At 32.6% G+C, this 25,867-nt stretch overlaps 1 protein-coding gene across 3 annotated transcripts in view; it reads left to right on the top strand.

Annotated features, from left to right (window-relative positions):
• CSMD3 (CUB and Sushi multiple domains 3) overlaps window positions 1-25,867 on the top strand; it is a 1,011,591-nt gene that overhangs the window by 454,099 nt on the left and 531,625 nt on the right. For all 3 annotated transcript variants that reach the window (XM_074352931.1, XM_074352929.1, XM_074352930.1), the window contains 2 exons: window positions 1,270-1,357; window positions 23,419-23,543. In XM_074352931.1, the coding sequence (XP_074209032.1) occupies window positions 1,270-1,357; window positions 23,419-23,543 (213 nt within the window). The remainder of the gene's footprint in view (window positions 1-1,269; window positions 1,358-23,418; window positions 23,544-25,867) is intronic.

The following is a 25,867-nucleotide window of genomic DNA, read 5'->3' as shown; positions in this document are numbered from 1 at the left end:
AGCATGAAGGGCACAGACAGAAAATTTCATATGTAATTGAAAATATAACTTCTATTTAGAGATATGACTGTTGAGCCATCATCTGATAGTTATCTTGCTATCTTGATAAATCAATTTGAACAAGCTGACAATCTGAACTAAATGATGCAGAAATCTAGTAGTTCTCAACATTGACTCTACATTAGAATCATCTTGAGGATTATTGAAAAACAAAAGCAAAGCAACAACAACAAAGGTTTCTACCCAAGTAATTGCATTATAATATCTAGAGGTAGAAGTAAGCATTTTTATTTTTTAAAAAATAGGCCCACAGGTGATTCCAATCCACAGTATAGGACAAGAACCATTTTTACATGGTTTAGATTTTTTTCTTTCTGGAGTCTCTACTCAGGTCCTATTTTCTTTTAAAAAACAGATGAGGCGATGAGGAGCAAAATGGAAGTTATTCTCCAATTCACTGTCAGATTGAATTTATAAAACATTATCATTCAAATATTTTAGAACTTATCTGGTTTAATAATCTTCCCATTAAAAATCTATCTTGGGAATTTATTTACTGTGATCACATTCACTGAAAACATTAATAAATCTTTTATTAAGTGGGTCTTCTGAAGAAACTGCTGAAAATGTGTATAGTTGGTTGAGTAGAACACAGAATGGAAATTAGTCATGGAAATTGCTAATGGGTAAAGCCCTTAATTTGGTTTTCAGCATTATATCATAAATCAATGACATGCTTGATAACTTGTACCACAGTTTTATTTTGACATCGGAAGACAAAGTTACTTTGTTATATACCAAATAAGAAAAGCTAATAACCATAAATTTCCCATAAGGAATTATTTTTCTATTTCAACTTTTAAAATATCAGGTACTCGTATGACACTGGTGGTGACTTCTTTACTGCCAATTATTAATGGAAACTCTGGCACTGATACTCTGGCAGTGCATTACCAGAAATTTTATAATTTGATGGTAATTAAAAATAAAGTGCTAACTGTTAATGTGTTGATAACAAGAATAGTATGTCATTGAATATGAACATGAAACTTATTTTCTTATAGGTCCACAAATAGAAAAAAGCTTTAATCTTCATTATTGGGTTATCAAATTATATTTTAACTTTCTGTATTTAAACTATAGTAATTATAATAACAAAATACAAGAATATATTTTGTGTACAATTTTAAACAAATACCATTCTTGATTCTCTAATTATGTATGTTTTTCTGTTTTCTTTTCTTTTTTTTTTTTTTTTTGTTATTACAGTAAATGAGGGAGGTATTAAAACAGCTTCCAATTTATGCCCAGATCCAGGAGAACCAGAAAATGGGAAGAGAGTTGGAGCAGATTTTAGGTAATATTTTTAATTGTTTATCTCATTATTTATTTTGTTAAAGTTTATTTTAATTTATATTTTAAAAATACTAATAATATGGAAATGAAGTCTTGATGACTTAGAAGTGTGGCAGCTAGATTTCATTGATGTGTTACTTACTATCAATAATACTTCATTATTTTAAAGTGACTAACTACATAACATAACTTTATAAGGGCACTTTATTGGTGTTTAAATGATTAATTTTTTGTCATGTAGTAAGTGAAAAATCATGGGATTTGGATTTGAAAGACATGAGTTTGAATTCAAATTCTACTGATTATTGTCTCATCTCGGGTAAGTCACTAACTCATATCTACATGAGTTTCCTCTTCTATAACATGTGTATCAAACTTGCCACATGTAATGGTGAGTTTCAAATGAGGTACTGCCTGTGAAACCTTTGTGCAAATGTTCTATAAACATTTTGTATATAATTTTTGGAAGTAAATATAACTTGAGTAAGTTTTATCTCTATCTGTAAATTACTCTTCATTTTATTAATTTGAAATTAAATTTATTAACAACCTAGAGAATATATGTAATAAAGTATGGTAGCCATTAATTTACACTATTAAATAATTTTTTTTTTAAATCTTGAATTTTCAGTAGTCCTCTTTTATAAATAAAAGATATCAAAAAATCCTATTAAATACTAAATGATAATTTAGTTAACACTCACAAATCCTTAGTTTCACAAAGTATAAAAAATAGATAATGGTTATAGTTACATATACCACACATTTACAATCTTTCCTTTATATTGTTTGTATAAAGAATAAATGATATGCTAAAGAGTATTCCTATGAATGAAACTATAATTATTAGAATAGAGACCTATGAAAATTTTGTCCTCATGAATATTTCAAGATGACTTAGTGTTATATTTTGATACACTTGGAGTAGAAAACAGTATTATTTCATTATGAATAAAACTAATTTTCTAGAAATTTTGGAGAACTTTCTTTAACTGGACTTATAATTAACATAATCATGTTTGAAAAATTACACTGCAAAGAAATTCAAAAGACCTGAAATCTTGTCAAATTCTGGTCTCAGTAAACTAAGTGACTATATAAAATATCAACTAAATTAGCCTCAGTAATTAAAAGTAATATTTTATAGACTAAAAATTAGTAAGCAATTTACCAAGTGTTTTTTACATGTCTTTTTTATTTATTATAAAACACTGTAAGGTATTTATTATTTTATACCCTCTTTACAAATGAGAAAACAGAAGCTCTGTTTATCTGGCTAATAATTTGATGGAACTGGAATTTGAATTTGTTACTTCCTGATTTCCAAATCCTGACCTTTTAATCATATTTAAGCATATTACATTATGTTTTAAACCAAGCAGACTTCATTCAAATCCCATCCTTGCCATAAACTATCTTGTTTTCTCTGAGAGTTGATTTCCTCAGATCTAAAAATGAGGATAATAATGCCTATTTCACGAGATTGAGGGGAAGATTACATGAGATAATGTATGCATGGAGCAATAATCAAGCTTGAGACAAAATAAGCTCTCAATTAGTGCTAGCTGCTATTATAGTATGATATGATGAATGAAATAATTATTATTAATATTTATGTGGGCTCACTTTTTGCAAAAATATGTGATTTATTGGAAATAGACTTGATAGTAATATAGTGAGTTAAATTACCTTATAGTCAATCTCAAATCAGATTATTTTGCAATCATCTTTCAAGCACCCTGTTAGATTTAGACATCAAGAAGCTTACAGTCAAACTAAGGTATAATGTAGTCATTACAATTTAAGAACATATAAATGTTATGGAGGTACAGAGCAGGTATGGTATTTTTGACAGTTAGATGAGGGTCACAGAGGCAAATGTTGACCTAGGCCTTGAAGAATGATTATAGTTTCATGTAGAAGGAAGAGAAATCCAGAGAAGAACATTTATACATTTACACATTCATTATCTGCATATATTGTTTGCCTGCTATGTGCCTGGCCATGCCCTAGGAACAAATGAAACACACAAAACCAGATGTAGTGCATTACCCCCATAGTTCTTTGAATTTAATGGCACAAAAGACAATAAACAATTACATGAGCACATGTGGTTGTAATGACAAATTTAGAAAAGTACTGTGAAGTCAAAAAATAAAATAAAAAATCAAGCTTCTGTGAGAGAGAATAAAAATGTCAGAGTGGGAATGCACCTAACTTAAGAAGTTCCCACTTTCATTGATAGCAGAAGAATTTTATGCCTCTAGTCTGCAAGGAAGTAAGAGCCTCACATTGAGGAAGAGCTTGATGAGCCATTCCAGAAAAATAAAGATCAAGGGGTCTAAATTACATAATGTAAATTAGGGAAAAGCATAGAATGAAGTCAAGGAGATGTGGAGAAACCAGATCTCTTCTGCAGAGGAAGCAAATTGGCAACTATTCAGCCTAATCTTGACTGAAGATACTTTGTTTTAAACTTACAGTATTTTTAAAATAGAGGAACCAACATTTAAAAATCAGGTTTCATACACACACAGACACAGAGATTTTTGTTTTCCCTTTTTAGATCTGTCAGCTGTAACCTATATACCTTCACTGCAACATCAGGTGGAACTAAAGTTGCACCCTCTAGCAAGCTCTCTGGTTCACCATAGTCACTCCTAGGCTTCTTCACTTATTTAGGTCACCTACCTGTTATTGGGAGCTGTAAAGAGTTGTGAGAGAGGGAGCTTATCCAATTTATATTTTCAGTAGATCATGATTTATACTTTACATAGGTGGCTTGAAGAAACAGGAGTTTTAGTTAGAAGGCAGTAACCTGGGTGTAAGATGGTGGAGACTTGGACTATGGTGATGGAAGTGAATTAGACACATTCAAGATATCTTTTGAATATAAAATTTTTAATAGCCAATGATAATTTGATGTGGAAAGTAAGAAAAATAAAACAAAAAAGGATAATCTCTAAGTTTCTCTGCTTGAACATCACAAAATTGGGGTAAATGATTCTATTAAATTAGGTGTGGAAGTCTGTATTTGAGAAGAAAAATTAAGAGTTCAGTTTAGAAATTATAAACTTAAAATGACTTGGAGATCTCCATTTGGGATTGTTAAGTTCATAGTTGAACATAATTGAAGTTCAGAGATAGCAGGGAAACATCAGTATGTCGATATTATTAAAAATATTAAAGCAACATGAATAGATGACATCCATTTGTTAGACTATTTAGAAAGACAAGAGAATCTATGACATAGTCGCAAAGATCTAAGTTATTTCATTATGTGATGGGATTTAAGAAGCTATCAAATCATGCTCATGAATTGCAAGAGGAAGAGGTGTGAATGAAGCAAGAGAAGGAAGGCCTTTAAAAGGAATCCAGAATGTTGAATACAACTGAAAGCTTGAGAATGATGAAGATAGAAGACTGTCCCTTAAATTTGACAACATGAAGGTTGTTGACAAGAGTGATTTCACTGGAGTGACAGAGGTTGACACAAATTGAAATAGGCTGAAGAGTGAATAAAGAGACAGTTCAGATAGGTAATAACCTTGAACATTGAAGTGCATAAAGCAGAAGAATAATGGTGGCAGTCCTGTAGTCATTAGGACGTCAAAAGAGGTTTTCTTTTTAGAGATACAAGAAACCAGAGCATTTTATTGGTTGGTATAAATAAGCCTGTAGAGAGGGAAATATTGATGATAAGAAAAAGAGGGTATAAGTAAAGGAATAAATTGTTTTGGAGAAAATAAACAGCATCCCAAGGACAGGTGGGGGAAAATTATTTTAACTGTAGCAGGAAGGAAGATAGAGAAATAGGAGATGCTACTAGACTTGCAGAGTTTGTGATGGGAAGGTGAGAGAGCTCATGTTTAATACTTTGGTAATGCTGAATCAAGCAAGACCATCAAATTTTAAAATGCATGTTAATTAAAATATAAATTAAATATAATATATATATATAATATACATATTATATATATATATATAATTGATGGAGAGAGAGAGAAGGGGATGTACAAGAGAGGAACTTTGAGAGAAAAATTGGAAATAAGTTATTACCAAGAGTGAGAGAGCAAGTTTGATGTAGAAATATTGCCTTGCTGAGTAATTTTTAGTGTCCTTTTGAGACTGATGATAATGACTCTGCCTTTATATGATTTCTATCTAGAATTCCTAAGCTTGCCAGGTACAAACATAAAAAGCATTGTGCAAAGCCATGATAAAGCTCAGTGCATTCAGGAAATTGCTAGTAATTCTTCTAGGCATAACAATTAGAAACATGGATCCGGAGTGAAGAAATCTTCAAACAGAGATATAGGTTGGGAGACCTTTACAGGGGTAATGGATTAGATTATCTTTCAAGTTCAGTTTCAGCTATAAATAGCACCAATTCAGAAACAGCAGTTAAAATATTTTTAGACTAATCTGTTTCAGAAGGGAAAAAAGGAACTTTTTGTGTGTTGTAAAAGCATAAAACAGTGATTATTCTTAAAAGGCTATGGGAAGCACCCCAAAGAATAAGGAAAGGGAAGCTGGTAAAGTAATAAAATCCACTGACAAAAGATACACTAATTAGCTCATTATGGAGTAATACAGTTTTAGTCAGGGCTTGGATTAACATTAACTCTCTTTTCCTGCACCCTTATCATCTCAAAAGAAAAAATAGCCTCTGTTAGGCAGATATACAATGAATCACTGCCTCTACATGTAGAAGCAAGACCGGTTGTTGGATTGAAGTGCCAGTCTCTGCCCCACAAATATTTTTTAAAAAACATCAGCAACAAACAACAAAAATACAAAAATTCATGGCAAGCTCTCCTAGTGACCTTTGTCCATTTACCCAAATAATATGCCAGTTCTTTGAGGTACCAGGGCTCACACATTTCTGCAATTTAGTGACATACAGCAAAGGTAAAAAAGTCAATCTCTTCACCGCCATTTAGTGCCTCTTGATTTAGTGAACTGTCTTCTTGAAGCCTCCTTCCTAATTGGGTTCAGGTAGGAGTCGGGATCTCCTACTCAAATGCTCCAACTCATTCCAAGGAAATTATATCTGCAGTTTTTTTTTTCCATTCCATTTCCATGTCCTCACATCTCTGATGTATCCTTTCTCTAGTTAAGCTATGTGTTATTCTAATGATCTTGGATGATTTTTTTTTAATACATTATTAATAAATTCTACACAAATGTTCTGAAATGCCTCTTTTAGAATGTGAGAGCACATAACATCATTTTTTTATTAGCCTTGGGACTTCAGCTAACACTGAGGCAACAAAAATGCCTCATTTATTAACATGCTTTTCCATAAATGATTATTTCCTAAGAAGGAAAAAAACTGTGAAAAAGGTCCTGTTCCATCTCTAAGTGTGTAAAATTGATAAGGATTTTAACATAGAAAAATTTAAATGAATGAATGAGTGGATGGAAGTTCTAATAACAGAACATTAAACTGAGTATAAGCTGCATTCATTAAGAATTCATCCATAAATGTTTGTGTTTCTTTAATCTTTACTTGAAATTATATGGCTTCTAAGGCAAGCACACACATATAAAAAGGTAAATATAAGACAAATTTTGTTTATTGGCTTCTCAGCTTTTAAGGACATGCTTTCTGTTACTCATACCTTAACAAAATCTACCAAGACAGGTTCTCAAGATTTGCCAATCACCATGGTTAATCCAATGGTAGCCCCTGAATGTACTGGCATGGTGTCTAGGGAAAATAATTCTTGCACATTGGACTAAACTCAGGTCTTATTTTCAAGTGCAGTGTTATTTTTTTTATAGCACACAAAAATTAGGCAATACAGTGCCTTACTGAAAAAAAAAATGGAAACACCATTTCTCAGCAAACCTGACTTAAAATTTGGTAATAATTGCAAGCTGCTAGGGATAGGATAGAGTAGGGGGAAAATAGGAAAGTAGGATCAGTTGATTACAGCTCCAAGCACTGCTGATTTTTCTTTTGAAGTTGTCTCTACAGTCCAAGGCCTCTTCCATTTGCCACTTCTATTCTTTTAGCTCAGATCTGAACTACTTCAGAAAATGCCTAATGAGTCCTGTAAGGTTTCAGGGCTTCAATGTACCACCACTAAATGCAATCAGTAAATCACCCAAACCATCAATAAAAATATATAAATTAATTGATTAGAATTAAAATGTTAGTGTCCTTTGATCTGGAACTTTGGAGCTAGGAAAGAAGAAATGTAATTAAGGTACAATTTGTAAAATTTTGCTTTTTTGTTTATTTTTTTACTTAACCAAACATTGCAAAAACTAGATAGAACTGCCTTGAAATCTGAAGCAGGTCACTTCTCATATGTTATCTTCTATCCTATAATAAAATAACATTGCCTTTTCTGTTCCTTTACCTTATACTACTTTTATAGTACTTATCACCACTAAAGTAACGTGTATATTTGTGTATTTTTATGTTTTCTGTCAAGTCCTCCTAGAATATCAGCTCTAATAGTCCCTGGCCTTTGTTTGGTACAGTATCAATTACGTTGACAGATAAGTTTTAGCCACTCAGTAAATATTTATTTCTTTAATAAATGAGATATTAAATTTGTGAAATCACTAATCTTTCAAGATTTACAATATGTAAAGTACCTTCAAGACAGAACACTAAGTAGGTATAACTTACTGTTCTTTTGTTTCACTTCACAATGTATATAAAAATTATTTTCAGGATATTTAAAAAATAACCATGGCAAAAATGTTACTTTTAAAAAGGTGTATCAAAACTTTAAGAAGAGCAAATTAAATACAAAGTAAGCTAAATAATAGTTTAAAAAAAAAGACAAGGCGTACATTAAATTGAAAACAAGAAATTAATAGAAAAAACAATAAAACTAAAAGCTGGTTCTTCGAAAAAAATTAATAGAATTGATAATCCCTAGAAAGTCTAACCAAAGAGAAAAGGAGAGGGAAAGGAGAGGGGAGAAGAGATATAATCCATTAAAAGGGTAATAAAGAAATATAATGAACAATTCTGTGTCTAAAAATTTGATAACTTAGGTTACATTGATGAATTTCTTGAAAAACACAATCTGTAAAATTCACACAAAGATAAATAAATCATCTGAATTGATCTAAAACTATTAAAGAAATTGAATCAATAATTAACAACCTTCCGAAATAGAAAGCATGAGGCCTAAGTTGATTCACTGGTGAATTTTACCAAATATTTAAAGAAGAAATGATACCAATTCAATTCAATCTCTTCCAGAAAAATAGAAACAGAGGGAATACTTCCTACTCATTTTAAGATTCCTCATTACCCTAATATTAAAATCAAAGACATTACTAGGAAGGAAAATTTCAGACCAATATGTCCAGTGAACAATAGATGCAAAATTTTACAACAAAATACTATCAAATTAAATCCAACAATGTATAAAAAGAAGTATCCACTGTGATTAAGTGGGATTTATTCCAAGTATACAAAGCTGGCTTGATACTCAAAACTCAAGTCATCACATAGATTGGCTGAAAAAGAACATATCACCATTGCAGTAAATGAAGAAAAAACATTTGACAAAATCCAACACTCTCAGAAAACTAGGAAGAAAAGAGAACTTCATCATTTTGATAAAAAAAATCTACTGATATAAACCTGTAACTAACATGGTGCTTAGTGGTGAGAAACTTTTTCCCAAGATCAGGAACAAAACAGGGATTTCCCCTCTCACTATTCTTATTCAACATTATACTGAAAGTCCTAGCTAATACACTAAGACATAAATAGGGAATAAAAGGTTAAGGATTTTGAAGGAAGAAATAAAGCAAACTATTTTTTTGCAGATTGTATGATTGTCTAGGTAAACAGTTCCAAAGGATCAACAAATAAACTTGTGGAACTAGTAAGTGATTATAGCAAGGTTTCAGGATACAAGGTTAATCTACAAAAGTTAACTCTTTCCTTGTATACCAGCATGAACAGGTGGAATTTGAAATTAAAAGCACAATACCTTTTGCATTAGCATCAAAAAAGGCTTAGTTATAAATATAACAAAATATTTACAACATGTGTATGAGGAAAATTACGAAATTCTGATTAAAGAAATCAAAGATCTAAATCAATGGAAAAATATTCCAGGTTCATGGATAGGAAGACTTAATATTAGTAAGATGTCAAATCTTTTCAACTTGAGCTATAGCCTCAGTGTCATCCCAATCAAAATCCAAGAAAGTTATTTTGTGTCTATCAACAAAATACTTCTAAAGTTTATATGAAAAGGTTAAGACCCAAAATAGCCTATACAATATTGAAGAACAAAGTCATGGGACTGACACCACCTGACTTGAATGCTTACCATAAAGCTACAGTGATTTAAACAGTGTAGGATTGGCAAAAGAATAAACAAATAGATCGGAAGAACAGAATAGAAGACTCGGAAACACAAATATAGTCAACTGGTCTTTAGTAAAAGACCGAAGACAATTCAATGGAGAAAGGATAGTCTTTCTTAAATGATGCGGGAAAAACTGGACATGAACTTGCCAAAAAAAAAAAAAGAAAAAAAAATCCAGACACAGATCTTACACCCATCACAAAAATTAACTTTAAATGGATCATAAATCCAAATGTGAAATGCAAAACTGTGTAAAAGTTCTAGAAGATAACATTTGAGAAAGTCTAGGCGACCATGCATTTAGTGATGACTTTTTAGATATAACATGAAAAGCACAGTCAGTGAAAGAAAAAAATAATAAAATCATGGACTTTATTAAAATTCATTTAATAAACATCTGACCTGCAAAAGACACTGTTCAGAGGAAAAAATTGACAATTCAAAGACTGGAAGAAAATATTTGTAAACTACATATTTGATAAAGTAGTTGTATCCAAAATATACAAAGGAACTCATAAAAATAGAAAGTAAGAAAACAAACAACCCAATTACACAATAGGCAAAAGATCTGAACAGACCTTTCACTAAATAAATTATTCTAAATAGCAAATAGGTTTATGAAAAAAATGCTTATCATTGTTTATCACTTGATACCACTACAGAGCTATTAGAATGATCAAAGTTCAAATCACTGTCAATACCAAATGCTGGTGAGGAAGTGGAGCAACAGGAACCATAATTTATTGTTGGTCAGAATGCAAAATTGTAAAGCCATTTTGGAAGACGTTCTGACAGTTTCTTAAAGTGCTAAACATAGTATTACCATATGATCTAGCCATCTCACTCCTTGATATTTACCCAAATGAGCTGAAGACTTATGTCCACACAAAAACCCACATGTGAATGTTTATAGGCATTTCATTCATAATTGCCAACCAAGATGTGAACTGGAATCACATCAGTGTTTAAATTGATAAATACAATTTGTCTTTGGTAGATTAATACAATGGAATGTTGTTGACCAATAAAATATTATCAAGCTATGAAAGATATGAAGAAACCTTAACTAAATGTATACTACTAAGTGAAAGATTCCAATTTGTGAAGGCTGCATAGTTTATGATTGCAACCATATGACATTTTGGAAAAGACAAAATCATCCAGATAGTAAAAAGGTCAGTGATTGCCATGGGTTCTCAGGGAAGAGAGTGAGGGAGGAATAGGTGGTGCACAGAATTCATTTGGGGCAATGAAACTATTCTGTATGATACTGTACAGGTGAATATATGTCAATATGCTTTTGTTACAATGCATAGAATACAAAGAGTGAAACCTGATATAAACTATGGACTTTAATTAATGAAATGTGCCAATATTGATTTGGTTCACCAACTGTAACAAATGTACCCCACTAATGCAAGATGTTAATAATAGAAGAAACTGTGTGTGTGTGTTGGGAGTAATAAGGGTGTATATAGGGATCCTTTGTACTTTGTGTCTTTTTCTATAAACCTGAAATTGCTCTAAAATATAAAGTCTATTAAAAATGAGACAAAAATATATAAGTGATTTTATATTGAACTAATTGATATAAGCATGCTTATATATGCATATACTATCTTGACTATAATATATTATTAAAATATTTCTCTAGAATCTTGATATAATAACCTCAAGTATTTACTATTCTTTCATTATCCTAACATGACCAATTTCTGAGAAGGAAAAGAGATATTTCAATTAAGAGACATGCATTTTTTGACAAATAAGAACAACTCCCCCATCTCAATTTCAATGGCCACAATCCTAGTTCACCCTTTTAAAAATATTTTTAGATACTTGCAATGTCAGCTTTACTAGCTTCAGATCCTTCCCCTTTCCATCCATGTACATGCTGTTATCATGTTAGTCTTCCAGAAATCATTTTCAGTAATGTGTTTTTCCAACTCAAACATTGATAGAGCTCTTCTGTGGCCTACTTACACACAAACTACTTACTTTTGGCATTCAGAACACCTCAAAATATATCCAATCTTGCCAGATTTATCTTCCAACCATATTTTTATGGATACAAATTACCCCACATAGTTTGCCTCAAATATGTCTGGCTTTCCATTACATCTTCACTTGGTTTTGTTGTTTCTTCTTTCCAGAATATTCTACCCCAGAATTTTTGCCTGTGTCATCTTACACATTCTTCAAAGACTCACTCAAAATTCTCCTTCATGAAGCTTTTTTTGTGTTTTCCTAATCTGTTGCAGTCTGGTTCTTAACTTTCCTAGCATTGTGGGTACCTTCATTACAATACTTAAAATATATTTTCTTGTCTTTTAGAAACTTTTCTAAGTGTAAAATCCCTGGAATCAGAAATAGATTCATTCATATTTCTGTATGTCTGATGAAGGAAGTTCAACAAATGTAGTGAATTGAATTGCTTAAAACATCAAACCTGCAGCTTTAGCATTTTTCCATTAATTCCTCTGATTATATGACCTTATAGCAGGACTTCAAACTCATCATAAAAGTAAATGACTTATAGACAGCAGTCGCTAAAACAGAAACATTCCTTTATGCACAAAATCAATATTTTTATAATCACTGAGGAAGTATACAAGAAAACTCTTGGAGAAATAAAGCATCTTACAGACTTGCTACATTTTTCTTATCATTTTATGCTTTCATCTCCAAGGTGAGAGTCCCAGAATCTGTGTTTTGTAATCTTAAAAGCTTTGTTTCTAATTTGAAATGGCTGTGGACCATAACAGGCTTTTAAAGGATGGAATGCTGCCAAAGACATATAGAAGCTACCAGCAATTTCTATGCTGAAAAATAAATTAAAAATTTAAATGTTTTTAAAAATTATAACCAAATCCTGGGAAAGCTCAGCTTCCAAGATCCTTACATTACATAGACTTTTATTCTGCAGGAAAGGCCTTGTCTAATGCTTTCCCTTTGAGATGTCACCAGATAGGGACATGAATTTGTTCTTTTGAGAGCAAAGAATAATGTTGGATCCAAAATTTGGGTTTTCATTTGGATTATTAAAACGCTGGTATATCTCAAGTGTGAAACAACAGGGAATATGCTTCTCATCTGGTAATATTAAAGCACTACTATAGTCAGGAAAGACTGACTGTTATAATTTATATCCATCACACTTTTGAATATGTGTAATATGTCCTGCAATAGAATAGGAGACCATTAAGGGTGTAAAGTAAGATGGAAGTAGTTAAAACTGAAAATAATTATTTACAAGACTGAAGAAATAGAATCAATAGATTGCAGGATTTGGGGAAAGAGTAAATATTTAAAAATCTGAATTCACTAAGAAAATCGTAGGAAAATCAGGAAGAGAAGAGAAAGATGGGTGGCTTCACCCATTCTCCTAACACAAGATTTCTAAATATGCTAGTATGTTCATCTTTATATCTAACTTTAGTAGTGCGAAAAGGTCATAAACAGAAGCTTCCGAAAGTGTTCTGTCTCTTCACACAAAAAATCTTCTAAAGAATAACTTACATATGTGGCTCTTCCTTCCTTATTACACAGCTATTTCCTAATATTTTGTAATCTGACTTTTTGCATCATCTCAAATTACCAGTGTCTTCTCCATCACTAAATTGAGTTAATTTTCTCAGTCCTCATTTCCCTTGATCCTTCTGTCACCATTGTAAGCTCTTTTTTGGCTCTTTCAATGACTGAGAAATATCTTGGTTTCCCCGAGTCTATTCTCTGATTACTCATTTTTTACTCTCTTCTTGAGGCATTAACTCTCTCCTCCCATTCCCTAAAAATAAAAAGTCCTCAGTGTTTCATCTTCAAAATGCTCCTCTTCTACTCTATATTCAAATTTAGGAATAGCATTACCTCTGAAGGATTCAATAATCATGACTTTCCATGTTTCTCATAGGTCTTTATTATTTTCATTCTTCTGACATTTGAATTTTTTTAACTTTTTAAAAAAATTGAACTAGCATTTCTTCAAACAAGTATACATCATTACAAATGAAAGCACATGGAATTTAGAATCAGATGGACTGAATTTCATATCCTATCACTCTTTTTCTTGACTTATAGAAGCTCATTATTCTGCTTAAAGTTATATTTCTTTATCAATAGAAATGGAAAGAGTACCACCAAACTGTACTGCTTCAGTGAAGGACTAGATTATCTAACAGTCATAAAATTGCCTAATAAAGTACCCAGGATAAAGTAGAGCTCAATACATGCTAGGTAACCCATCTTTCTCTTCTCTTCCTGATTTTCCTAGTGAATTCAGATTTTTTAAATATTTAGTCTTTCCCAGAATCCTGCCATCTGTTGATTCTACTTCTTCAGTCTTGTTAAATAATTATTTTCAGTTTTAATTGCCTCCATCTTACTTTACACCCTTAAAACTTCTCACCTGTGCAACAGCAATGGCCCCCTATTCTATTGCAGGATGTATTACACTTGGCTTTCAAATAAGGATCCCTACTATGTAGCTACTGCTACATTAACCCTGAATCAAAAACTTTTATCTCCCATAGCTCGTTTGATTAAGAAATTATATAAAATCAATTATCACACACGGACATAGAGCATATATGAACTTAAAAGCACTTGCACAATCATTATCTTGTTACTCATTGAAACACTGTACATGTCAATATTGCTGTTTTGCTCATGAGTAACCCTGTATGCCAGAAGTTTGCACACTTAGAAGTAATAAAGGTATGCCTTGAATCTAGAGCTTATGGTTTGCAATTTGGTCCTCTTTTTCCTTCGCTTATATATATGCATTCTAGCATTTAAATTCCTCCTTATCATAGTCCAAACCTAACTCTCTGACATTATTACGGAATGTTAAACATGCCTCTTCAGAAAATAAATCATTTTAGTTGGGTGATGTGTTTTTAAACAGAAACTTAAAAAGAAAAAAAAAAAAAGACTATTCCCTTAAACTAACCATTTGCTTAAGACAAATTTTTCTTCCAAATTCTTCGACCCTTTATCACCTCAGTAATATAGCACATGCTCTTCTCTCTTCCTAGAATGTGATCCTGCCAATTTTTGCCTATAAGAATCCTATCCATTCTTCAAATTAATTTTCATCTGCCTTTGCTTCCCATAACTTGTATCCATGTTCTGTTGGCCCATATGACTTGAATGATACTCATTTCTATGATTCTCTTACCACCATACTAGAATTTATTCTGTTTCTTGAAAGGAGATACTATCTTACAATATTTTTCATCACCAAGACAAAAACAGTTCAGATGCTTAAGAAAAGGTTGCTAAGTTGAATTCGAGTAACCTGCACTGCAACCTTTCCTCTCGTGTTATGTTTTAAGACTAGTGCAGTTAAGACCTATCATACTGTTATTGTCCATATTGTTTCTGGCCTCTTTGAGAAGGTTCCTTAAAGGATGTATTACCTACGTCTGAAAACAAAGAGCAATGAAAGTATAAACATTGTGTTGTTACATGGGGCCCAGATTGCTCAGGACAACATCACCATATTAAAACTAGCCCATGTAAAAAATTATTTTAAGTTATATAAATATATAGAAGAGATAGTAAGACTAGATTTTTTAGAGTTACTCCAAGTGTGTTATCTAAACTGATAGGATATTGAGGAAATATGAGTTATAAAAATGCTCAACATGGTAGGCAATCTTAAAATAAATAATACAAATAACAAGCCTTAGTCCTTACACTGTACATACTTTCTAAGGAGCTTAGCACTTTATGTATACTTTGTTCACATTGTTCTCATGATTTCCTCGTTACTGGAGGGGAAAAACAAGTTACAGTAAAAATGTTAAAAAGAAAAGAGGATACAAATAATTTAAATCAGGACAATCTTTAATTGAAATGAGGTTTAAAATATACATATTTAGAAATGTATTTAAATATTGCATTTAGAAAATAACCTTTAATGAATAAAACTATGGATAAGGCAAGTATTTCTGCTTATGTAATATGGGAGTACTTTGTGTATACTAATAGTAATTTCAAATCTGTAAAAAATGAGATTTTTATCATGTATGTATTCCACACATTATTAAATGATAATTTAGAATAAATGTTATAATAAAAAGAAATATTAAGCATCTCTTCTAATGTCACCATCAGTGACAAGAAAAACATGAGTACAACATTCACTGTCAGATCTGTTAAGACTTTCTCATGCTGCATTTGAACAGATTTAGTATATTGTACTCAGATTTAGTATACTGTAACTTTTCATTAAAAAACACTCAGCTTTATTAAATATATGTGACTTTTATTAAAGAAAAACACTCTTATTATGATGGAAATACTATGTGACTTGGACAAAGTGGAAGAAGTGATATGGCCTTAATTACATAATGTGAGATGGATTTATAGTAATGGAATAAAATGAGAGTAAGAGAAACAATTGGAAATAAAACACAAAAAGAGGTGTCTGCGTAATGAGAAGGTTTTTAGTTTAAATAAGTTGCATAATATGTGAGAGAACCAAGATCTTGGAGTAAGAAGAAGAAAAGGGTCTATCAACTCACTGAAAACTCAACTGTGGAAATAGAAGGAGAGAGGACATATAAATGCTGCAGACTAAATTAGCATTTTCCTTATAAAAAGACTTTGTAAAATTATTAACTACTCTTAATTTCACTCCTCCATATCCAATCCATCAAGAAGTCCTGTTGATTCTATTTCCAGAGAAATTTTAAATATATCCAGTACTCTCTATTTCAATTAAAACCTTACTGATTTTTAAACCACCATTATCTCTTCCTTGAATCATCAGTACAGCCCTAAATGATTCCTCTGCTACTGTTGTAATCTATAATGCATTTACTACACAACAGTCAGAGTGATCTCTTTAGAACAGATCAAATCACATCACTTCTCTGCCCAAAATCCTCCAATGACTTCTCCCTTGCACGTGGAATAAAATAGGTACTTTAAAAATAATCTTTATGGAACCTGTTCTGTTTATTTCTCACTGAGCTGATTTTGGATCATTCTCTCCGTCTCCTACTCTGATCCAGCCATCCCAGCCAGCCTCTTTTTCTGTTTTTGAAGCATATGTAGCCCATTCCTACTTGGAGTCCTTTCTGGCTCATCCCTATAGGAGTAACTATCTCATTATTATTATGATGTCAGATTAAATATAACCTTTCCAGAGAGTAATTTTCTGATCCCCTCAACATGGTTCTTACTGTATCATCACATCATATCTATGTAGTGTTTGTCATCTGATACTATTCTATTCATTTATTCATTTGTTTACTATCTTTGTGCTGATTCCTAACCTGATCGCTCTAAAATCCATTCCTATACCTTTTCTTGTTCTGCTGTCTTTCATGGGGCTAGTTAGGGAATGAGACTTGCAGGGTGAGTTTCCTAGGCATCTTTCTGACTTCGGCCATTCACAGATACTAGGGAGAATTCAGAGCTTATTTCCTCTCTCTTTCTTTTGGGTGGCTCTAGCTTCTGAGCATGACAGACCAAACAAAGCTGTCACGTTTCTTTAACCAAGTAAATACATTCCCTAGATTTCCAGTTACACTAATCTCTGAGTGCAGTACTATTTTTTAAATGTCTCAGGTCTTTCATTGCCTAACTATAACTGGTATCTTGTGTTAAAGTTCCTCACTTGGAAAGGCTTAGTGTGATTTTTGCTTTCCACTGAGCCCTCACTGATAGAGTTTATCTGTCTCCATTGGAATGTAAATTCCATGAGAATAGGATCTATTCTGTCTTGTTTACCTATTTATACCCATGCTTATAATGTGTGGTTTAAAAAAACAACAACAACATTTTTGGCCTGGTGTCAGAGTCTAGGACAGTTGTTGCTGGCATAATAAATTCAACCTACTCAATAGTATACCAAATAAACTTATCAATGCACATTTCAGAATTACTGAGATTGCATATTAGATTAAATTTTTAAGTAATTTTTTCAGTGAACCTAAATATCCATTTTCTACATTTTTGTTTTCAAAGTACTAAGAATTAAAGGTGGAAAGAGAGAGCAGATGATAAAATTGAGGTCTACAGATATGAAAAAAATGATTCAATTTAATGAACATTTACTGAATGCTTATAATGTACCAGTTGGGCCAGTTTCTACAAAGATGAAAAGGCAGTTTTCCATTGTATATAAATACATACATACATACATACATACATACATACATACATACATACATACATACAATTAGAGAAATATATCTAATGTATAGAGAAACAAGATTAACTCTTTGCAGGTTATAGGGAGAAGGGCCAGAAAAGCTTCCCAAAGGAGGGGAAACATCTTCACTACATTATGAAAATAGAAGTTTTCCAGATGGACATGAAGAGTCAGAGAAAATTTCAGGGTGAAAATAGAGCATATGCATGGACACAGAGCTCTAAGCATCTAAGCCACAGCATATTCAGGGACAGTTTGTATTGCTGAATATAAAGTAAAAAGTAAAGTGGTAGATAAAGACTAAAGAGGAGATTGCTAAGATAAAGACTAAAGGGTATTGGGAAACATTGGTAGTTGATAGAATTGCACCATGCTTTTACACTTTATTCCAAAAGTGCCATGTAATTTTAAACCAAAAAAGGAAAAAGATAAAGTGTTATATCCTAAGATAAGCTTTATATAAACTATTGCAAGTAAGGAAATATCCAAAGACAGTTTTACAAGTGAATCTGTATTTTTCCCAAGTAATAAGAAGTCCAGAAGAAGTACTTTCTGTCATACATTTGGCTGCTCAGTAATGTCAATAAGGGCCAAGCCTCTTTCCATCTTTCTAAATCTTTTTTCTTCAACATTCTTAGCATATTAGTCTCGGGTCCTGTGCTGATTGTCTCATGTTAGCGAGATGGCTGCTATCTTGCTCTGGATATCAATCCCTCATATAAAGAAGGAAGAAGGACTAATGGTAAAGAGTTTTCTCTTTTTGAGTCCTTATATTTTTGTTCAGGAAGAAAAGTCTTAGATAGCCATTTCATTGGTCAGAAATGGTTGTCATATACACCTTTGAAACAATCACTAGCCTAACAAAATGAGATCATAACTGGTTTAAACTAAACATAAGTCTTTCCTGGATCTGACATGGAAATCAGGAACATCTGCTCATATCCTGAATAAGTCACTGTTCTGTTTAAGGAATAACTGTTGAAAGGGAAGGGATAAAGTCTGCCAGATACAGACAGCATAAAAAGGCTGTTTATGATTGTCTCAGTTTTGTTCTCTAATCTCATATATCATCAATCCTTTTTCCCATCAACCCAACTCCCACTTTCAACTTCCACTTACCACAAGCATGCATGTACACACAGAATAGCTAGCCATAGTTGTGGCCAGTTCCCAAAATACTGTGGTTCCCAAAAGTCTATCATGCCTGTAACCCCTGCGAATTTTGTATTGTGTATTACTTACCTGTAATGCCTTTCTTCTTCTTCTTTGTTTGGCTGTATCTGCTCAATCTCCAGTATCAAACTCAAGTTTCATCCTCCAAACAGCCTTTATTACCTTTCTTCTTTTATAGCAATCTCCGTAGTTAAAGTATGGTACCACATTTTATTTTTTCTATTTGTCTCCCCTATATGTCATTGAACTCTTTGTGAGGAGAGTCTCATATCTTCTTTCAATATTGCATCCTTTGCATTCCCTTTGCATAGGACCTAACATATATCAAAGATTACAGTAATCGTAGTCAATAAGCTTTCTATTTTGTTGGGCCTGTATATTATTTAAAGGAAAAAATATCTTAGAATTTAAATGATTTTAATTAAACAGATACTCACCTATTCACAATCAAATTTTTGACCTTAATTATCTCTAAGACATTTGAAGTTGTCACTACTATGTAAGCACTCAATGAATATATATTTAATAAATGCATTAATGAATGAATGTTTGCAAGTGTAGAAGTTTCTGTCTTGGATGAGTAAATAGATAGTAGTATGTACTAAGATTGGAAATACAGGAAGAGGAATGGATCTCAAAGAAAAGATGAGTTCAATTTGGGATACTTTGAATTTGTGATCTTTCTGTGAGACACTCAGGTGGTTACAGAAAGAGATCAAGACGAGAGATGCAGAGTTGTTAGATGGAAGCTGAGTCTGTGTGTAACAGATACAGTAGGTGCCCTGCCAGTATTCCCACCATGCTCGCTGTCCCCATGCCTTCTCATCCAAAAGCTTCCACATGCAAGCACCTATGACTTCCTTGGGACCTCACTGGGTAGGCCGGCACCTCTGGAGGTAATGGAAACTGACTGCTAGTGGAATTTTGGCGGGGGGGGGGGTGAAAATATTTTGAAATTAGATAGTGGTCATATTGTATAACTTTATTAGTATTACTAAAGCCCAGTCAATCAGACTCGAAAAAAGTGGAAAAACTTGTCTGCAAGTGAGTGAGTGAATAAATGGGTGTCTGGAAGGATGGTTTGATATGTGTGTGTGGGAGGGGCCCAGGCAGGTTGCCAAGGTGGAGATGGGTACACAGGTTGTTGCACAGGAAGATAAGGTGAAAGAGGTAGGAAGCAGTCAAACCATGAGTAATCTTTGTTTTCTCTCCCAAAGGTCTGATACTTTATCCTGAAAGCAATAAGTAATTTCTCTAGAACTTTTCGTATGATATCTACTAGTGGCTATTATTTCTAAAATATATTCAGATCATTGCTTGCTTTATTGCTAGATCCACCTGACCCATACTCCTAGCTAACCACTAAGTCATTTGTTCTCAAATCTCTTCATTTATTGGAATCATCTAAAAATTTCAGTATCAAAATTCAGTTTTTTGGGATTCACCTTCAGACACATGAGGTATGGTCAATATGTCTGAATATATAGCTAGATCAGCCCCAAACTCATCCTCCAGATTACAAGGCCCCAAACATATTTTGAAAAACACTTACACAAAAAGAAATGGACCTATAATATGGAGTATAATGTTTTAGTTTAAGAAGTTCCCTGTTGTTTTGCATCACAGTGCCCTTAATGCATTCTTCTTCTCCTTCTTCTCCTTTCTTCTTCTCCTTTCTTCTTCTCCTTCTTCTCCTTTCTTCTTCTCCTTTCTTCTTCTCCTTTCTTCTTCTCCTTCTTCTCCTTCTCCTCCTTCTCCTCCTTCTCCTCCTTCTCCTTCTTCTTTTCTTCTTCTTCTTCTTCTTCTTCTTCTTCTTCTTCTTCTTCTTCTTCTTCTTCTTCTTCTTCTTCTTCTTCTTCTTCTTCTTCTTCTTCTTCTTCTTCTTCTTCTTCTTCTTCTTCTTCTTTCTTCTTTTCTTCTTCTTCTTCTTCTTTCTTCTTCTTCTTCTTTCTTCTTTCTTCTTCTTCTTTCTTCTCCTCCTCCTCCTCCTCCTCCTTCTCCTTTTCCTTCTTCTTCTTCTTCTTCTTCTTCTTCTTCTTCTTCTTCTTCTTCTTCTTCTTCTTCTTCTTCTTCTTCTTCTTCTTCTTCTTCTTCTTCTTCTTCTTCTTCTCCTTCTCCTTCTCCTTCTCCTTCTCCTTCTCCTTCTCCTTCTCCTTCTTCTTCTTCTTCTTCTTCTTCTTCTTCTTCTTCTTCTTCTTCTTCTTCTTCTTCTTCTTCTTCTTCTTCTTCTTCTTTTCTTTCTTCTTCTTCCTTCTTCCTTCTTCCTTCTTATTTTTCTTCATGGCTCTGCAGGTCCAAAGAAATGCCTAGTATTTCATTTACTCAGTCTTACAACTTTATGTTCTAACAACAGCACTGTTGTGCAATGACACCTTCTAAAACCTTAGAATAAGATTGGATATCATCGCTCTCATATCCTGTGAAATGCTGTGATACTTGCTTTTTATCAAAGCAACTGTTGAATATCCAGTTTCACAAGGATATTATGTCATTGGAAGAATTATAGTGATCTAATGTTAAAGCTGTAAACTGTCTTAAACGTAATGCATGACAAATGTCTGTGTTTCCATTTACTGAGATGAGGAAGTAAGAAAGGGTAGAGAAATGACCATTAGGTAAACTTGTAAGGCTGCTCAGGCTATTAGCATGGTTTCAATAAAACTTGGAGTAAGAAGTAAAGAAGACTTGAAGATAATCTCTTCCTTGGTTATGTGAGTATTTAATTCATAATAATTCACTAAGCTGTGCATTTTATTTTGTACACTCTTCTGGATGTGTTTTATATCTAAAATGAAATCCCACTTTAAAAAAAGGAGAGAAAAAAGAAAATGCCTCCAGAGGAGAGTAGATTCTAACACGTAGAGATTTTTCCATGTACTAAACCTTTCTGTTCTTTGCCATGCCACCCCTTAGTTCAGGTCTTTTGTCATCTTTAGCCTAGACCAGAGGTTGGCCAGCTTTTTCTATAAAAGATTAGATAGTATATATTTTATGCTTTATAGGCCAAAGAGTCTCCATTACAACTTACTCAGATCTGAAAGAATTGAAAGAATTTCATCATTGAAAGAATGTGGCTGTATTCCAATAAAACTTAATTTATGGCCATTGAAATCTGAATTTAAAGACATTTTACATTCCATAAGATAATCTTTTTTGTAATATTTATTTCAAACATGTAAAATTGTAAAGACCATTTTCAGCATCTCTGCTATATAAAAAACAGGCAGTAGACCAGATTTGGCCTGCAGGTTGGACATAATTGCCCACCCTTCACCAAAAATATTTGAATTATTGTTTTACTATCCTCCCTTTCTCTAATTAATCTTCCTTTTAAACTGTCCTCCACACTGTTCCAGAGGTATGTTTTAACACCACAAATGTGACCATGCAACCCCTCCATATGACAAATTCAGGAAGCTGAACAGGAGCTGTCAGGCACAGGTTGGGTGAGAGGGTGCATGTAATGTTCTCCAGGCAGAGGGGTCAGGGAAAGCAGTGCAGACAAAAAACAGCATGGCATGCACAAAACCTGTCAGCTGCTAAAGGTGCTGATGACTTGTGGTAGTGGGTTAGAGATGAGGTGAAGTTGGCAGGGATTTACTGCTGGAAGGCTTTTTATGGCACGTAGGAAAATAGTTTTCTTTTTTGTTGTTGTTTTTTTTACTGGGGTTGTTCCTGTTTACAAAGTATTCATGGTCACTTTTTTTTTTAATTTCAGAAATAAAATAAAAACATCTTTAATCTTATCTATTCGAGTTTTAAAAATGATTGTTTTAGTAATTCCACTTTAAGTGGAAAAGGAAATTAAATCCCTATTGCAGTAAGTTAAATAATAAATAGTGGGTGAATTCAATATGAAAAACAATCAGCACAATTTTGTTGTCCTAAGTATGTATATATATTTATCTAGATAGATAGATAGATGTGGATATGCAAATGCATGTCTAAGTAAATATGTTTATAAATACCTGGTAGAGAAGTACTATAATGTGGTATGAACATAAGCACTGGGATCAAGTCAGGACGTTCACTTTTTGCTTCACATTTACCACCTACTTAGGATGGGAAATTTAGTCAATTATTTAACCTTGGCTTCTAAAACTTAGTAATGAGATAATTAAACTTGATGACAGCTTTCTACAATTTCTACCAATATCTATGTGTTACTGACTTATAGTAGATTCATTTGTTTATATTTTTATTATATATTTGTATGTCATATTTTCATATTTTAGTTTCTAAAAAGAAAGGTGTTTTTTGTTATCTTGAAACATCTTTTAACTTATTGGATATTTTCAGTAGAACTGGACTCTAATCATTATGTTATATGCTTCTAATCCTGTTTTTTAATCCTTTGTTCAATTTTAGCCTTGGATCAACTGTGCAATTCTCTTGTGATGAAGATTATGTCCTACAGGGTGCTAAGAGCATCACTTGTCAACGGATAGCTGAAGTCTTTGCTGCTTGGAGTGATCACAGGCCTGTATGTAAAGGTAAAGAAAGGTCTTTAAAGTAAAAATGCTCTCAACACACTTCAATGGTTTGAACTTCGTTCCAACTGAATATAAATTTCAATTGAATCTTTGAGCTGTAATACTGCCTTTAAGGAAATATTTAACTCTTGTATTTAATAATATTTATTGAAGAAAGCTGTCAAGTGCAAACCACTGTGTCAGGTTCCCAAGGAGTTCCAAATCTAGTAATCATATAGCAACAAATTGGAACATAAAATAAGTAATATAAGTCAGTGGTAACTTTGTTGGCTATGTTTTTGTTTTTGTTTTTGTTTTTGTTTTAAATCATGAATTACCCTGTATAGACATTGATGTGGGTATGGATTTTTTAAACTGTAATTCTACCTCCGCCTGTATGATTTGCCGTTTTAATTGCTTATGTGTCCAATAGTAGTGATGTTGGTGGCAGTGGAGGTGGAGTACTGATTCTATCGTTAGTTAGTTTAAGAAAAGACAAATCAATGAGTGCTCTGGCTTTTCGTATTACCAGTCATTGCAGTTAAGATTTACTTTCACCACTTTTCTACAAATTAAATATTTCCATGTAAATTAAACGAGGCTCCTTTATTCTAAACTTTATTAAACCATATTTCAAAATGAATACCTCATCTTGGCTTACTGGCACTCTTGTTGTTTGTTTGTTGCCATTGTTGTTTGTCGTTACTTTTAACAATGGCATCTCTGCATATTTCAGTGTCTTAGTACTCAAAATTCCATAAGTTCTTCTCTGTCAGGGAACACTTTCACTGAGTCACCACACTGTGTGGACAGACTCTGGTGAATAGAGAAGGGAAGATTTGAGAGCTATTGTAAAAGGAAAAAGACAAAGTATTTGACAACTGGCTGGATATGGAAGGAGAAAGTGACAAGAAAGAGTCAAAGATGATGTTCAAGTCTATGAGACTAGAAAAATTATAAGCTCTTAATAAGGACACAAAAATTGAAAAATGGAATTATGTAGGGGATTATCCAGTTACTACAACATTTTCACCAAAGAATTAATTTTTTAGGCACTTATTGTATGTCAGGCATTGTGCTAACCACTGAATGTAATTCACTCAATTTAATCCACAAAACAAACCAATGGAGGCATTATTATCTCCATTTTAGAACTGAGTATTATAAGACATAGAGAGATCCATACACTTTTCCAAGCTCAAATGTCTGGAAAATGACAAAGTCCTTAAGAAAGACTATTTATAGTATGGGGAGAGAAGCCAAATTTCAAAGCATTAAAGAGGGAATAAAAGATAATAAAATGGAAGCAATTACATATATTCTACTCACTTGGCATTGACACCCAGAGTAAGAAAAAGAGAGAATCTAGATTTTTCTTAGGTACAAATAAAACTTTCATATCACACAGGTAGGTGTTTATTCATCACCTTTCTCAAAGGCTTACAAAATATCATATAATGCAATAACATTAAAAAATAAATAATGAAATGGGGATAATGATAAAATTAGGTAGAACAGTACACAGTCCTAAACAGGAGCTTATGTACAAATTGGTAAATAACTTTTAAGAGTGATTTACAAGTTTAATTATGACAGCTGCCAGAGAATCCTAAGCAGTTTATACTAAAAACATTGTCTATGAAATACAAGCATAACAATAACACAACAAAAGGAAACTTTTTCATAGATTTGAGATCTGAAATATCTTGCATTGTTCTTTATAAACTGGACACTGAATAATAAATACTGTGGAAGTTACTTTCATCAGTGTCCCGGCAATGAACAGAACAGTAAACTATGTAATGCTGATTTCTTTTGGTGTCCTCCGCTCAAGAGAAATTACAGTTATAAGGGACAAAAGTGAAAATCCTGGTTTCAAAATGGTGGCATCCTGTACGTGGTGGCAACTGTATCCTGCTGCAGTTTTACATAAATTAAGCATGTGCATTTTTTATGGCAAAAAAGAATGGGAAAAGATTCATGGAAAGGAGAGTAACGTAAATGCCTAAATAAAATTTCACATAAAAAGAAAAGTTGTAGCCAGATCATGCATTGTAGTTTTACATAAAGTGAGATTAAGACTATAAACCACCTTTTATTCATTCAAGACTCTCATTTCAATAAAAAGAATGAATCATATTTATTATGATTGTGAATTATTCAAAGGCAGAAATAATATTACATTATTTTGTTATTTTTAATAAACCCTATAGCCCAAAGAACAGCTCTGTACTGACTTAAGTCTCAAGAATATTTGTTTAATATTAACATATGATTATTTCATTTGATTCCAAGATAGATAATGGATATATATATTTTTATATATATATATATATATATATGTG

The sequence above is a fragment of the Camelus bactrianus genome, chromosome 25 (assembly GCF_048773025.1).
Source record: "Camelus bactrianus isolate YW-2024 breed Bactrian camel chromosome 25, ASM4877302v1, whole genome shotgun sequence".
Lineage (NCBI taxonomy): Eukaryota > Metazoa > Chordata > Mammalia > Artiodactyla > Camelidae > Camelus > Camelus bactrianus.
The sequence above is the reverse complement of the archived record's forward strand: the minus strand, read 5'-3'. Positions and strand labels throughout refer to the sequence as shown.